We start from the raw sequence: 15,817 nt of genomic DNA, 5'->3' as shown, positions 1-15,817 counted from the left end.
GTTTCAAAATACACTGAAAATAAATGTTTATCATTCTGCCACTGCTTGTCTACACGCTCAAATTATGATAAATCACCAATTTTTTTTGTCCTCCACTAGATGGCAATCTCCCATTTTGGAGGCATTTGGTAAAAGTGGTTTAGACAGAGGTCATGATGCAAAAATCACAGAATAAACTGAACTGTTGATCTAAAACCAACGTAGATTATAAAGACAAAGGATGCTCTGTAGCACTGAAGACCTGTCTCCCCTCTGCTATGTATAAAAACAATGTACCAAAATGTCCAGGTCTCTTGTATGTGTGCTTTGTGTGCAGTTTTCAAGGTTGCACGTGCAAGCAGAACACAGTCTCTCCTGTGTACGACGACTCTCTCCCATTAAAATTCTCCTGTATCACTTGTGCTAAACAGAATCACATGCACTGGTCAATCTGCAAGGGAGAGCATGTTTAACAACTTGGACTTATATGCAATGCTCACACTATGGTAAGAACAGTAAGTGCTGCATCGGCAGTATAAGATCAATGAGTGTGATTTCATATATATAATGAACACTTTATTTCCCTTTGAGTGTTTCTTTCTCACTATGTTGATATAATGATTATATTAGTCATATTTATAAAGTACAGACATTCTATGTTTAATTAATTTTCAGAAGAGCTGCTGTAGAAGCTTAGCTTTTAGTTTTTCTCGTTTTTATCCCTTTAATGTGGTGTTAATTAAAGAATTGTATCTTAGTGTTGTTAAATTGACACATTAACTACTCAAAAAAAGCCACAGGCATGTAAAGTTTTATTATGAGCATGGCAAGGATTCTTTGGGGAAAGTGTCAGTGTTTGTAAGGGGTACAGCTAAGGTCGAATATTTCTTCCCATTTAATTCTAACTCTGCATTTTTGGTCATTATTTTAGGGAAAGTATGTTAATCAGCTCATTATATCTCCATCTGATAGGAGTGATTTACTTTAGCCAGAAGTGAAGTCATTTCGAATTTCCTCAGTCACATAATTAATGTCACATATTCAATCAAATAAAGCTGTTCTTTTAATTACTTGTAATATTCATAAATGTGTTGAGTTTGTTTTGAGAAATTAGCAAATTATTAACTAAAAGATGGTTTAAGTTTATTTGAAGTTTATCCTGTGGTCTTTTGAAAATATTCATTTTTGCTGTAATTTGCAACCAGGAATACGTGTACATTCATTTGAGTCATTCCTGCCTGTTTAACATTGTATGGTGGTTTGGTCAGGCTGTGGAGTGAGTCTGGACTCATTAAACCCCGTGAAATTATAGAAATTGGGTTAAATCCTTAAAGGAACTCGCGAGGCGAACCCCAAGTGACATTTTGCAATCAAACGGACCAATGAAGAAACTTAAATGTCAGTCTTTGTCCACAGGGCGCAATTAGGCATTTAGGCCAGAAGACCACATTCAGCTCTTGAAGCAGTCAAATCAATTTCTCTGTCCCTTGGATGTTTATTTTCTAGCCAAATAGGTTTAATGGCATTTTATGGAGTTAATATTTAAGATAATGGGAATACGTTCCTGTTTCTAATCCTTGTTGCATTTCTGGTCTTGCAGTTTTTACCTGATGAAATAAGTAGTATAGTGTAGGAGCTGAAAAAACAACAACAATGCATTGAATGCTAAAGAATAACCAATTTTGGTCCAGGTGACTCACTGAGGGCTTTCCTGTCTGTACGGAATGTTATATTTAACCAACTTTTGTGACAAGTGGAAAGTGGAGGCTACTCCCCACTCAGGGAGTCTGTCCATTGCAGGCTACTGAGCAGAACAGCCTGTTAGGATCCCTAGAGGAAGCACAAAGCTTAGCATTGCTCAGTGGAACGGTGCTTTTTTACTGCCAGGACCCGCAAAAAACACCTCTTTCTCTCTGCCGTTCTACAACCCTTTCAATGAGACCCCGCTTCTCCCCCTTCTCCTCTTCAGAGTGGAGCACAGATGGCATCAGAAAGAGGGGAAGAGTTTAGGAGGAGGCAGAAGAGTGACTGGAGGGCAGTGGTATTTGGCTGGCTGGCTGGTGGGAGGGACCCTTTGTGATGCAATGTTGCATAAATAATGCCAAAGGGGCTCTAAATTCACTGTTGCCATGACGACCTTTGTGCCTGACTGCACTCCACTTTTTGCTTTCCCGCTGGAAGGCAGTCACTACCACTCTTGTAGTTTCTCTAATGACTTTACTCTCTTGATAAGCAGAGATGAACGCAGTCTAGTGGGATAGTGATGCGCCAACACTGCTTGTTCTCAGCACGGACGGCCTCTGGAGTATGGTACATGTGCCGGTAAGAACAGTGTAATTTTATTTGTGAAGGCAACAGGTGTTTTATTGTGGGTAGATAAAAAGCTGGAGCAGTTTTGTTGTTGTAGATTTAGAGTCTAATCAGTAGTTGTTCTCTGTTGGTGGCTCCATCATAAACTTGTTGATGTGAATTAAGAAAGGTCAGAGATTATGCTTGTTAGAATCGTAATTGCAGAGTTGAAATGAGCATGCTTTTTCAGCAGAAGAGCTATCGCTGAGCGGCTTGCCTGTTTGATGGAAATGCACAGAGATGCGTCTGCCATATCGTCATTAATTGAGACCCTAGACTGGGGTGATTGTTGAAAATGCTGCAGTTAGCGCCTCTTTAGTCGTCATGGTCCATATAGAGCTCTCTGCAACACTCTGAATGGATATTTTTGTAGCCTTCAACTGGGTTTGTGCCCAAAATAGCAGGTGATGTGTTCTGGAGCCCTCTTAGCATTAACCGCTCTAGGGAGAGTGTCTTTGACCTTGTGGCTGAGTGAACTCATTTCAGCCTTGTCACAAAAGACGTGGGAACGTTGCATTGACTGTCGTAGCCCCGGGCACAGGGACATAGTGCAGTGTTTCTGACTGGATTTTCACAGTGATTACTTTAAAGAGGAGCTCTGGGATTTCATCTCTGATTTAACATTGACAAGTTTGTCATTAAATGTTAAGCAGTGCATATCTAATTAAGTGGAGAGAAAGTGGTGCATAGTGCTGGAATAGTCCAGTGACTATCAAAGTTCAGAATACTGCCATTAGATATCTGGAGAAACTGTAGAATAGTTAAAGAGAATGTACGGTTTCATTTTTAAATTACTGTATTTTGCAACCAATTAACTCATTATGGCCAGGGCCCATAATTAATCATATATACACCACCGTTCAAAAGTTTGGGGTCAGTAAGTTACTATTACTTTCAATCAGCAAGGACACATTAGTGATCAAAGGTGAGAGACATTTATTATATTACAAAATATTTCTATTTCAAATAATGCTGTTGTTTGAACTTTTTATTCATCAAAGAATCCTGAAAAATGTATCATGGTTTCCACAAACATATTAAGCAACACAACAGTTTTGTAACATTATAATAATAAGAAATGTTTCTTGAGCACCAAATTAGCAAATTAGAATGATTTCTGAAGCTGAAAATTCAGCTTTGCCACCACAGGAATAAATTACATTTTAAAATATCTTAAAATAGAAAACTAAAAAAAAAAAAAAGAGTAATATTTGACAATATAACTTTTACTATCGTCGGACGGTGGAAGGAATACTTTGAGGATCTCCTCAATCCGACCGACACGTGACACATCTTCCATTGAGGAAGCAGAGGGCTCAGAGGGGGACTCGTCCATCACCCAAGCTGAAGTCACCGAGGTAGTTAAGAAGCTCCTCGGTGGCAAGGCACCGGCGGTGGATGAGATCCGCCCTGAGTACCTCAAGTCTCTGGATGTTGTGGGGCTTTCTTGGCTGACACTCCTCTGCAGCATCGCGTGGCGGTTAGGGACAGTACCTCTGGACTGGCAGACGGGTGGTGGTCCCTCTTTTCAAGAAAGGGAACCGGAGGGTGTGTTCCAACTACAGGGGTGATCACACTTCTCAGCCTCCCCAGGAAAGTATTCCAGGGTACTGGAGAGGAGAATAATGCTGATAGTCGAACCCCGGATTCAGGAGGAACAGTGTGGTTTTCGTCCCGGTCGTGGAACACTGGACCAGCATATACCCTCTCCAGGGTGCTGGAGGGTTCATGGGAGTTTGCCCAACCAATCCACATGTGCTTTGTGGATTTGGAGAAGGCATTCGACTGTGTCCCTCGCAGCGTCCTGTGGAGGGTGCTCTGGGAGTATAGGGTCCGGGGCCCTCTGTTAAGGGCTGTCCGGTCCCTGTACGACCGGAGCAGGAGCTTGGTTCGCATTGCCGGCAGTAAGTCAGACTTGGTCCCGGTGCATGTTGAACTCCGGCAGGGCTGCCCTTTGTCACCGGTTCTGTTCATAATTTTTATGGACGGTTTACAACCGAGTGTGAAGCGGCTGGGATGAGAATCAGCACCTCCAAGTCCGAGGCCATGGTTCTCAGTCGGAAAAGGGTGGCTTGCTCGCTTCAGGTTGGTGGAGAGTTCCAGTGGAGGAGTTTAAGTATCTTGGGGTCTTGTTCACGAGTGAGGGAAGGATGGAACGGGAGATTGACAGACGGATCAGTGGAGCTTCTGCAGTAATACAGTCGATGTACTGGTCGGCCGTGGTGAAGAAGGAGCTGAGCTGCAAGGCGATCTACGTTCCTACTCTCACCTATGGTCATGAGCTGTGGGTCATGATCGAAAGGAAAAGATCCCGGATACAGGCGGCCAAAATGAGCTTTCAGGGTGGTTGGGCGCTCCCTTAGAGATAGGGTGAAGAGCTCTGTCACTCGGGAGGAGCTCAGAGTAGAGCCGCTGCTCCTCCACATCGAGAGGAGCCAGCTGAGGTGGCTCGGGCATCTGTTCCGGATGCTTCCTGGACGCCTTCCCGGGGAGGTGTTCCGGGCGCGTCCCACCGGGAGGAGACCCCGGGGAAGACCTAGCTGGGGGATTATGTCTCCCTGCTGGCCTGGGAACGCCTTGGTATTCCCCCGGAAGAGCTGGAGGAAGTGTCTAGGGAGAGGGAAGTCTGGGCGTCTCTGCTTAGACTGCTGCCCCCGTGACCCGACCCGAAGCGGAAGAAGATAATACTATTACTGAAATAAAGCCTTAAAGGGTTAGTTCACCCAAAAATGAAAATTATGTCATTAATGACTCTCCCTCATGTCGTTCCAAGCCCGTAAGACCTCCGTTCATCTTCGGAACACACTTCGGAACGCGGAAGTCGTAGTTTTTGTTATTTTTGGACCAAAATGTATTTTCGATGCTTCAAAACATTCTAACTAACCCACTGATGTCACATGGACTACTTTGATGTCTTTATTTCCTTTCTGGACAAGGACAGTATACCGTACATATAGCGTATTTTCAACGGAGGGACAGAAAGCTCTCGGACTAAATCTAAAATATCTTAAACTGTGTTCTGAAGATGAACGGAGGTCTTACGGCAGGGCTCGACATAAGCAATGACCCGATGGCCCGGGGCCAGTAAAAGAGTATGTCGGGCTAGTTGATTGGCCAGTCACTGGCCCGCGCGGGCCAGTGAATGGCCATCAGCAAAACAAACAGCAAACGTCATATACAGTGGCGCGAAGAGTGTCAATTCAGGTTATAACGTGTTAAAATGTCAAAGAACTACGAGGCTGATACGAGAAAGAGGACATTCCTAGTAGGGCTGGGCGGTAAATCGAGTTTGTAGGCTACAGTATATCGATTTTTTTTAAACGATATGGAATGAGGCAATACCGTTTCGATACAGTAGTATCATCTGAATATACGAGCACATCTGAAAAATAGCGGAGTACGCAGTGTGAGCTCCTGCAGTGAAAAAACATAGTACAATTTGTCCTAAACATGACACAAGCTTATATTAAGCACTTCAAAATAACTTGTAAGATACAGTTAACAAGTTTAAAGCAGCTTGCCCTGTCAGATGCTCTGACAGATACTGTTGCTGACTGACAGATAAATACTTGCGCTGTTTAATGCGTTTGAGACGTGGTGCTGCTTAACTTACATTTTACAGGTATATTCTCCATCTGTAAATGTTAGAAAGTCAAACAAATATGCCCATTTCACTGTCAGGAGAGGATGAGCTTCTGCAAGTGAACCTCCGCTAAAATTCAAGCTTCCGTGAACGAGCGCTGCCGCGAGCACGCGCGCCAAGCAGACGCGCAATAATTCTGACTAAAATATACATCTTGCTAAAATATTTGTTGTTGGAGAGAATAAATGTGCCATATGTGGAATTTTAAACCTAAGTAGGCCTATGTTTTTATGAAAGTGAGCATTATAACGGGGTAATCAAATGCAGGCTAATATAATTAGTTGTGCTTTTGTTTTTATTTTCATTTTTATTTTAGCCTTAGTCATTTTAAAAACAAAAGCATTATTTTTGTTTTTAGATTGTAATGTTAGAATGTAATATGATTTTAACCACCTTTTTGCACGTAATATATTCCATAGCCTACATTACATTCACTATATTTGTTTCCATATCCTTCAATATCAACATTGTTTGGATATCATTAAGCAGGATGTGAAATATTTTTTTTTTTAAATAAATACAGATTTTCTTTATCCAAATAGAAAAACGTAGAAAGTACCGAGATATATATCGTATATCGCCATTTAACCAAAAAATACCGAGATATGATTTTTTGGCCATATCGCCCAGTCCTAATTCCTATTGTCATGGAAAACGCAGTACACCTGGGTGGAGAAAGGCGATGAGGGCATGTACTGTTTCGTTTGCCGGAAATTTACAACAACAGCCGACCAAAATGCAAAATGCATAACCGGCCTGCCGAGTGCCGACGGGCTATCTAAAAATAGTGTAATCAAATTCCCCCCTAAACTTCTGCCTAGCCCCCCTAAAAATGTGTGATTAAGTGTAAGCTACACAAATTTGTGTTCGCTTCAGTCTTGTTATAATCAGATTCAGCACGTTCTTCATTTTTTCTTCATTGGCAGTTTTTTAGGTTATAAATGTTAAACGTATGACAAAAATAATCAGGCAAACTAATATACTTTTGTCTAATTTCGCCATTTTGAAGTGAAAATATAGCCTATGTAATTCATCACTCATGTAATGTAATAATTAGTTTACTGTCATTGTGAGGGGACAAGAAAAATTAATCCTAATGTATACAATACAGTTCAATGGAAAAGTGCTTTTCATTCTATTTCTTTCAGGGCCAGTAAAAATATAGAAGGGGCCAGCAAAACTCTGATCTACTGGCCCCGGGGGCCAGTGGGGATTTTTTTTTTATGTTGAGCCCTGCTTACGGGCTTGGAACGACATGAGGGTGAGTCATTAATGACATAATTTTCCTTTTTGGGTGAACTAACCTTTTAATGAGCTTAAGAGCTTTCAAAATCTTAAGAAAAAAAAGTCTGGACCCCAACCTTTTGAATTAAAAATAATGCAAAACTTTTCTCATTGCAACATCAAATAAAAGCAAGTTTTAGTCTCTTTGTGAAACTGTACCTGTCACAAAAGATGATGCATCAAGATTTTGTATATTTGTTTTGTTGGTTTTACAAGGATCATTGCACATTCATTTCTCCATATCAATTCCTGGAGAAGAAAAATAAAAGGTAAATGTTGTCAGAAGATGCACAAGTCATGAAAGATGTTTTCTTTAGTGGGTGGTTTGTATGCTTTTGATTACAATTGCCTGTGTTTCTTATGTCAGCGAGGGACTGACAGTCATTCTTACAGTTTGACCGTGTTTTAATTTGCAGTTCCTAATAAAGTTTTTGGAGACAAAAGTTTTGTGTATGCCAACATTTTTGAATGAATGCAAACTCATTTTTATCAATATGGAAAGAAAAGCCCTGAGTGGCTGAACAGCCTCATAGTCTCTCTTCATCCCACACACACACTCTCTCTCTCTCTCTCTCTCTCTCTCTCTCTCTCTCTCTCTCTCGCTCTCTCGCTCTCTCGCTCTCTCGCTCTCTCGCTCTCTCGCTCTCTCGCTCTCTCGCTCTCTCGCTCTCTCGCTCTCTCGCTCTCTCGCTCTCTCGCTCTCTCGCTCTCTCGCTCTCTCGCTCTCTCGCTCTCTCGCTCTCTCGCTCTCTCGCTCTCTCGCTCTCTCGCTCTCTCGCTCTCTCTCTCGCTCTCTCGCTCTCTCTCTCTTTCTCTGTGTGTGTAGTAGTTACTGGAGCATGTGTGATACATGCTATAGACAGAATCAATTCAATAATTCCTTTAGGGCTTTACACATATGCTCTGACTGCTTTATGTGTGCAGGAGCTGCAATTTGAGCGACTGACGAGAGAGTTGGAGGCTGAGAGGCAGATTGTTGCCACCCAGCTGGAGAGATGCAAGCTGGGATCTGAGACCGGAAGCATGAGCAGCATCAGGTGGGTCTAGTGGAGTGACACCTCTCAGTTACTCAATCTGTCTCATCCCACAATCACCACTTAAACCAGCTAAAATCTTTCACATCCCTCAATCACCCCTAGATCTACACCATCAAATCGTGAGCTTAGAATTATATGGTTCTATCTCCACTTTTGGTCAAAATTGAGTTTTTGACATAATCTTATCCATTAGGTATTTATTAATGCCTGTGTGGTGTTATTTTTGTAAAAAAAAATATTTTGTTAGTAGTTATTAATAAAATAAAAAGGTTCCATCTCACAAAACAGCAGGGTGTAAAAACTTTGATGCTCTATATCTCAGAACTACCCTAAACGGAGATAGAACCTTATAATTCTAAGCTCACGAAATGCCTTTAAAATCATATTGTTTTTATTCTGTGAAAATATCTTGATGTCCTTTCCCAGCTTATTCCATCATGCATATTTTCATGTAACCACATTCAGAGGAGACTCAGATCTTAACTCTATCTCTTTAAGTAAACTCTTTCAATACTGCTAAGTAAACAAAGGGTTAAGTTGTCACAAGCTTTGAATTCAGCCTGTAATTAAAATCTCAACAGTAAACGAGAACAGATACTATAATAAAACAGACTATGGATTATATGCAATCAGTTTGACCCTTCAGAGGCTGATAAGTGCTTCTAATCACTGTTTACAGCGAATGTTTAAATTGAATTGAATGGCCCCATTGTATTATCCTCTTGTTGCTGTGGAGAATATTTTTTTGTTTATTCATCAAGCCTGAAAACTCAATAAATCAAATGTCCTTCAGCTGTTCAGTCAATAAGACTCCCACGTTGCTTGCTTTGTCAGTGAGATTCTGTTGTACAGGATGATATCAGGTTTAAAGTTATATATTTGTATCCAGGGCTTGACTTTAACCCCCGCCAACCAACCAAATGCGGGTGGATTTCACTGCGGATAACGCAGTCACTTCTACTAGCCACTTTGGCGGGTTGAATTTTATATACATTTTTCAATCGTAGTCTTTTAAAAGGCTTCTGAAATAATAAGCTACGTGCAGTGTAGTGTTGTCAAAAATATTGATTTTTCGCTACATACCAATACTGAAATATCTGAAATGCTCCCAATACTCATATTCCGCTGAGTTAGACACACAATACCATGCGCTTTCTCGCTCTCATCTCATCTCTCCGACAGCGAGTTGACGGACACACCCGCCTCCCCTCACTCACTGTTTCATTTTCTCTGCCTCCGGATGAATATTGTTGCTTATACGGGGCTTGAATTTCGGCGTGGGATTTTGCGTATTGTGCATAATTTTAATCATTCCCACCCAAAGTGTGCGCACATAAAACCAAGTATATTAGCTATATAAAACAGTATAATGGGTGCGTGCGTCAGGTCTTAAAGTGACAGCAGCCTAATATACCGGCTGCCAAATTATGAGATGATATTAAAAATGTATTTTCCCCCATGGTATCGATGCCAGTGAAAATGCTGAGTAGCTAGTAACTTTAGAAACCACTAGCCACATTTGCGAATGAAGCACCGTTTCCATCCAGTGAGCCGATGAGAGCAAAATCGTCACTTCCTGATAAACTGACTCTAAATATCACAAAAAAATGGAAGTTGCTGCAGTAGGAGAAGCCACTGTATATAATAATTTCGTACATAATAAATTACTTGCGCCTCAGAGTGTGCAGACGAAACGCAATAAAGGTATCTTACTTTCGGAGGCGGATGCCTGCTGTTTGGGAACACAGTCATGTAAGACAGTTCTGGGAGGAAATTATACCGAACCACTTTGACGACAGACTTTGCTCAGGCATTTCGGAACAACCAAAACAGCATTTCAGATGCTGTGCAACAAGATCCGTCAGTTGGTTAGTCAAGTTATGTTGTCGCAAATCACATGTCGTTTTTGACGTACGTCGAGGAATTTATTCTGTAAATGTGTTTCCATCTTAATTTATGCGCATGTTTTTTTATCGGATAAAAAGTTTATCCGACTCAGTTGAGCGCTTAAGTTTTTTTTATGTGCATTTTTAGAATTTATGCCCATTTTGGCGTGTATATAGGTAAAATTAAGAAATTTATAATGACTTATAGTGTTGTTGATTGTACCTGTCTTTCAGTTTTGATGAAGCTCGATCTTTGAATGTTCTTGCATTTTTTTGCTGGCTGTCAGTGTATTTAGTCTTAAAGAGTCAGGCTAGGTCAGATCTCTTCTCAAGACAAATACACCTTACAGACAAACAAGCAGCTCAAGGCCAAAATATAATCTGCTAGTCAAATAACACTGTACTCAAGTATCTAATCAAGGTTTGCATGGATCTTGATTGCTCTCAGTTCATGGTTATTTTACTTTGTGCACTTTCTTTTCTGCTGTTCACTTCAACAGACATATACTTTCAGTGATGTTGTTACTAAATGGTGTTCGATTTCAATTGCATAACAATACGGATACAAAACACTGCACTATTATTTGTTTCTTTTTTTATAAGGCAACAAGCTGAAAGTCAGCATCAGGAGAAGCACCGTGGGCTAAAGAGAGCACTTTCAGCCCATGACCCACTTGTTTAATGAAACATGGGTCTTTTCAAATAGCACTCCATTTTGAACAAACATAATGCTGGCCTAGTTCTTCAACTAACTGATACTCAGCAAAAACAAATCTCTGATTAACCGATATGCAAAATGCCTCTGCGGCAACAGTGGAAATACCACGTGAAGTTGTCTTATTGTCTCTAGTCGGACCGAACCTACAGTAGGCACAGCGTCAAACATCTGCTGCTCTGAGTGAGGCCTTTGACTTTGACTAGACGTTCACTGTCAAGCCCTATCCGGTAGCATGGAGTTGTCTTGCTAAACGCTGTCTGTCGAGCACAGCGAGGAAGTATTAAGCCAAAGCTGTTTGACTGTTTTCCTGCCAGATTAGTCCACCAGTCTCCAGTGAGCTTGGACTGCGCTGGCACTGTACACGTCTACAATGTGTGCCTCGAGGAGAGATAATGCTCTGTTGGCATGTGGTGTAAATAAGTTGTATTGAGGAGACAATGTGTTTGACAGCTGTAATCTCACTATAGTAAAACGGCAAGCGAGAGCTTCTGGCTATACAGTTGGCAATGGGAAAATAGTATTATTAGTATTCAATTCGTAAAGTATGTACATTATTTCAGCATTTGCTATATGTAGCAACAATCTTTTTGTCTGTTCCTGCAGCTCAATTGGTAGAGTTGATGCTAGCAACATTATGGGAATGGGTAAAGCGTGTATCTTGATTACAATGTAATCTGCTTTGAATAAAAGCATCTGTCGAAATGTAAAAAGAAAATCCATGAATGTACGTCTAGTATTAGATACCCACTTTGCTTGAAATTGCATGTGAAAAGAAAAGAAAACATTGAAAGGCTTTTCCATTGAGACTGTACTGAAATGCATTATATTTCTCTTCACCCTCTAGTTGCAGAGGATAAATTGACGGAAAGAAAGATGGTGGGCTGAATTCACCAAACAGTTTTGTGTGTGTGTGTGTGAGTGTGTGTGTGTGTGCAGTAATTGAGCGCAAAAATCTGCTACCACCAGCAATCTACTTTAACTAGGCTTTTAAGTGAGCTGAAATAGCGGTGCATGTGTAAATTAATTCATGAGTATATCGTTAGTATGTAAATTAAGTTATTGTGGTTCTTTAAATCCTGGCATGCAGCATAGAAGAGTGCACTTTAAGCATACTACTCTTTTTGCAGTTACTTTTTTTGCATACTATATAGTATGGAAGTAGGCATATTCAGACACAGTGCCAGTGTTTTTTTTTTGTGTTTTTTTTGGTACAACACAAGTCAGTGGGGTCCAATGTTGTTTTGGACCCCACTGACTTTTATTATATGGATGAAAGCAGTTAAAACATTCTGTAAAACAAGAAGCTCTCATTTGTTAACATTAGTTAATGCAATAACTAACATGAACTAACACTGAAAAATATATTCTTACAACATTTCTTACCCTTTGTTAATGTTAGTTAACAAAAAAATGTTATGTTAGTTCACAGTGCATCAACTAATATTAACAGATAGCCTAGAACTTTTGATGTTAATAATGTATTAGTAAAGGCTGAAATGAACATTTACTAAGATTAATAAATGCTTTAGAAGTATTGTTCACTGTTAATGTTAATTAATGTAGTTAAATAATGTTAACAAATGAAACCTTATTGCAAAGTGTTACAAAATATTCTTCAAAATATAATGTTGTATTGTTTTCAACAAGCACCCATTGAAATTCATCCTGTTGAACCCTTATCGAAGGGACAGGGTTGAGGACACTGGCAGTAAGAAACCTTCCCATCTGCCTGTGCACCCAGGGAGTCTGTGCTCAGACAATCCCTCTCCATTCTTACAGGATATTAAGCATATTAAGGGTGTCTAGTGCACTGGCTGACTCACGCTAAGTGTCTCCCCATACAGTACAGGGAATACAGAGCGTATTGATTTAGCAGGCAATCTGTCTGGCTTAAGAGGTGATGAAAGCTTCTTCTGCTGCCCAAGTTCAGTTATAAGCACGGACTGTTTGACTTTAGCCTAACCATGTAGACTTAAACCCAGTCTGGTGACTGAGAGACAAGGATACTGTCTGCATCTCAATTACTAGGGGGTCACCCAGCAATTATTGTACTGCATGTAGCTTTCGATAACCAGATTATGCTGAATGACATATAATAAAAACAATCATTCTCATTAGTTGTATAAAATAACTCTTTGGAAGACATATTGTATAAGATATTTTGATTCAGATATAGCTAACTTATTAACATTTCTGAAAAGACATGTAAATAGCAGTACTGTGGCATTTATCATAGTATTTCCATCAGTTCTGGTTTTATTATCTAATGCTAATGTTTTAGGTCTTAATATGTTTTCTAGTCTATTTTTACACAGAGGAAGGAGAGGAAAATGTATTTTGACAACATTACATGGCTGTCAATGCCAGTGAAAGTGTCACCACTAGACAGCGACACATATTCGATCTGCCTTGTGACAAAGCGGCACACTGCTGCCTAGCTTAAAGGGGTCATGAACTGAGAAATCAAATTTTCCTTGAGCTTTTGACATATCACAAGAGGTCAGCATACTATAAGAATATCCTGTAAGTTTCAGAACTGAAAACTTCCTTGTTAGACCAAAAACAGCTTTTATTGTAACCAAGCCCAGAGAACGACTCGTTGTAGAACCTATTTATGACGTCATAGGTAGGTGAAAGAACACCTCTGAAGAAGATGATCAACTCCTACTTCATCATCGCAACTTTGGCCCCGCCAGTGTTAATTTCGTTGACGAAAATAATGACGAAAATTATTCGTCAATGACATTTTTTCACAGACGAAAACGAGACGATAACTAAATAAAACCTAGTTTTGAATGACAAAAACTATGATGAAAATCTATTGACATTTTCGTCAACGAATAAAAACTAGACGAAAATGTTAGATAGTGAAGATTTGGGAAGCGATCCAGTCAGAACTGATGTCCTGCGTGTGTGGTAGATGCGCACATTTGTACTGTAACGTGCTGATCTACCCAGCGGTCTCATAAAACGTTAAAAAATGTGAACGTCTGGGAGAATGAGTAGAGCAGACATATAGATATGAATAAGAGTGCCGATGCAAAAAAGAGCTCTATTCGGCACGGTTTTCTGTGCACACACACCCAACCCAAGCGTCCAGCCATGCACAATAGACACCTATACAGCACGCGAGTACTGAATTGAGCTCTCTTTCGTGTCTGAATGGACAAATACACACAACATTATGTCTAAATGTCCGTTTTGGAGAGTATTCATGTAAACTATGTCGGTTATGTCTTAAACAGTTGTGAGTGTATCGGATGTGGATCAGTGCAATTGAATCCGCATGTCATTGGACATGATCCTATGTCTTAAAGTGACAGTGGCAATAAACCTAATGCGGTCTGTGTCCTTAATTTTGATCAAGCAACAAAAGAAAAAGAGAAAAGCATTCACAGTTTGTTAATAGCTTTAATAAGGATTAATTATATTTAATTCATACAAATAAATATGTCTACTTGAAAGAATAAAGAATGATGTATGCAAGTAGTTATAAAGAATGCATATATCATTAATTGAAAAGAAGACTGTGTTCTACTTTAGGAAAAGTGGTTTTATTTAATTAAGATATTTTTTAAGTCACAGTAGTTAAATCTGTATCTGTATTGCATGTTCAAACTTAAAAAGCATTCATATTAATAGGTTAATAGATGTTTTCTCTGGGAGTATATGGGTTTGGAAATTTTAGAGAAATTCTAAATTAACGCATTACAATTTCCTAAACCCATTATATTTTAGTCGACTAAATCTACTGTAGATTTAGTCGACTAAAATATTATTGTATTCCGTCGACTAAAACTAAAACAATTCAGATGACTAAAATATGACTAAAACTAAATGGCATTTTAGTCAAAAGACTATGACTAAAACTAAATCAAAATTTGCTGTCAAAATGAACACTGGGCCCCGCTCACTGGCGTGTTAGTAAGATGACGAGGAGAGAAGAGGGATACAGGATCACTGGACTAAAAATAACATTACCTTCCAAAGGATCCTAATGCTAGGAATGTGGTTATTTATTTTCAACAATGTGAATGTCTCAGTTGAACATTATTTATTTGTATTCAGTACATTTCACTGTGCATTCTTTGGTAAATCAGTCGCAATTTTGAATTTTGAGTCTGGAGTCTCGCCAAAACTCTCGGTATAATCAACGAATCTCTTATTTAGATTGTGTTTGCACTGTTAGTTATGATGAAAGCATTCGTTAGTGTGCAGAAATCGAGTTAGAGATACATTTCGAAACGAGATCACTGCAACCTTTCATGCCATGATCTAAATATAGTGTTATAGATCTAAATATAATGCTATAATCAACACTTTTCAAGATTAGTTAACCTTGGCTGCTGTAATAGTAAAAATGTGCGAATCGTTTTCGAGAGTTCCACTTGTAGTACTAGCCATTTCATATGCAAAGATGTTAGCCAATCACAGCAGTGGGCGTTTACATTGAAGTCTCACAGCAGACACACCCCTTAAAACAGAGCGTTCAAATCAGAGGGCTGAAATCAGGGTAGGAAAACAATTTTTAATGTAAAAATCATACTAACATTATAAGTGCACCCCAGGAAACATAAAACAATGAAACACTGCAGTTCATGACCCCTTTAAATAAACCAGCCTAGCATAGCGCAGATCTCAACCACTGAGCTCCCAACATGTGACATCACTCACACTGTCAGCCTAATGACCCACCACATCCTCAGATGCAGTCTAAATAACATTCCGTCCTTTTAGAAAGCACACTTACAATAGGACATGTGTGATTGATCCTGTAATTGCTCAGGCTAACTGCTGTTGTCTTAGCCTTGTTACTGCACTCTGAGATCTATTTTTTAAATTCAAATCAGTCCGGAAACTCCTTTTGAAACATTTAAAGTAGAAATGCAGTGACTTTACCATAGTTACTGAATAGTACCCA

General features: G+C 39.7%; 1 protein-coding gene across 9 annotated transcripts in view; it reads left to right on the top strand.

Moving 5' to 3' along the window:
• Nucleotides 1-15,817, top strand: part of ctnnd2b (catenin (cadherin-associated protein), delta 2b) — a 106,416-nt gene that overhangs the window by 25,470 nt on the left and 65,129 nt on the right. For 8 of the 9 annotated variants that reach the window (XM_056267545.1, XM_056267544.1, XM_056267542.1 and 5 more), the window contains exon 3: nucleotides 8,180-8,292. In XM_056267545.1, the coding sequence (XP_056123520.1) occupies nucleotides 8,180-8,292 (113 nt within the window). Of the gene's footprint in view, nucleotides 1-2,162; nucleotides 2,302-8,179; nucleotides 8,293-15,817 lie in introns of those variants that run through there. The other variant, XM_056267546.1, reaches the window with a different exon arrangement.

This window comes from Rhinichthys klamathensis, unplaced genomic scaffold (assembly GCF_029890125.1).
Source record: "Rhinichthys klamathensis goyatoka isolate OS25496 unplaced genomic scaffold, OSU_Roscu_1.1 h1tg000261l_1, whole genome shotgun sequence".
Lineage (NCBI taxonomy): Eukaryota > Metazoa > Chordata > Actinopteri > Cypriniformes > Leuciscidae > Rhinichthys > Rhinichthys klamathensis.
The sequence above is the reverse complement of the archived record's forward strand: the minus strand, read 5'-3'. Positions and strand labels throughout refer to the sequence as shown.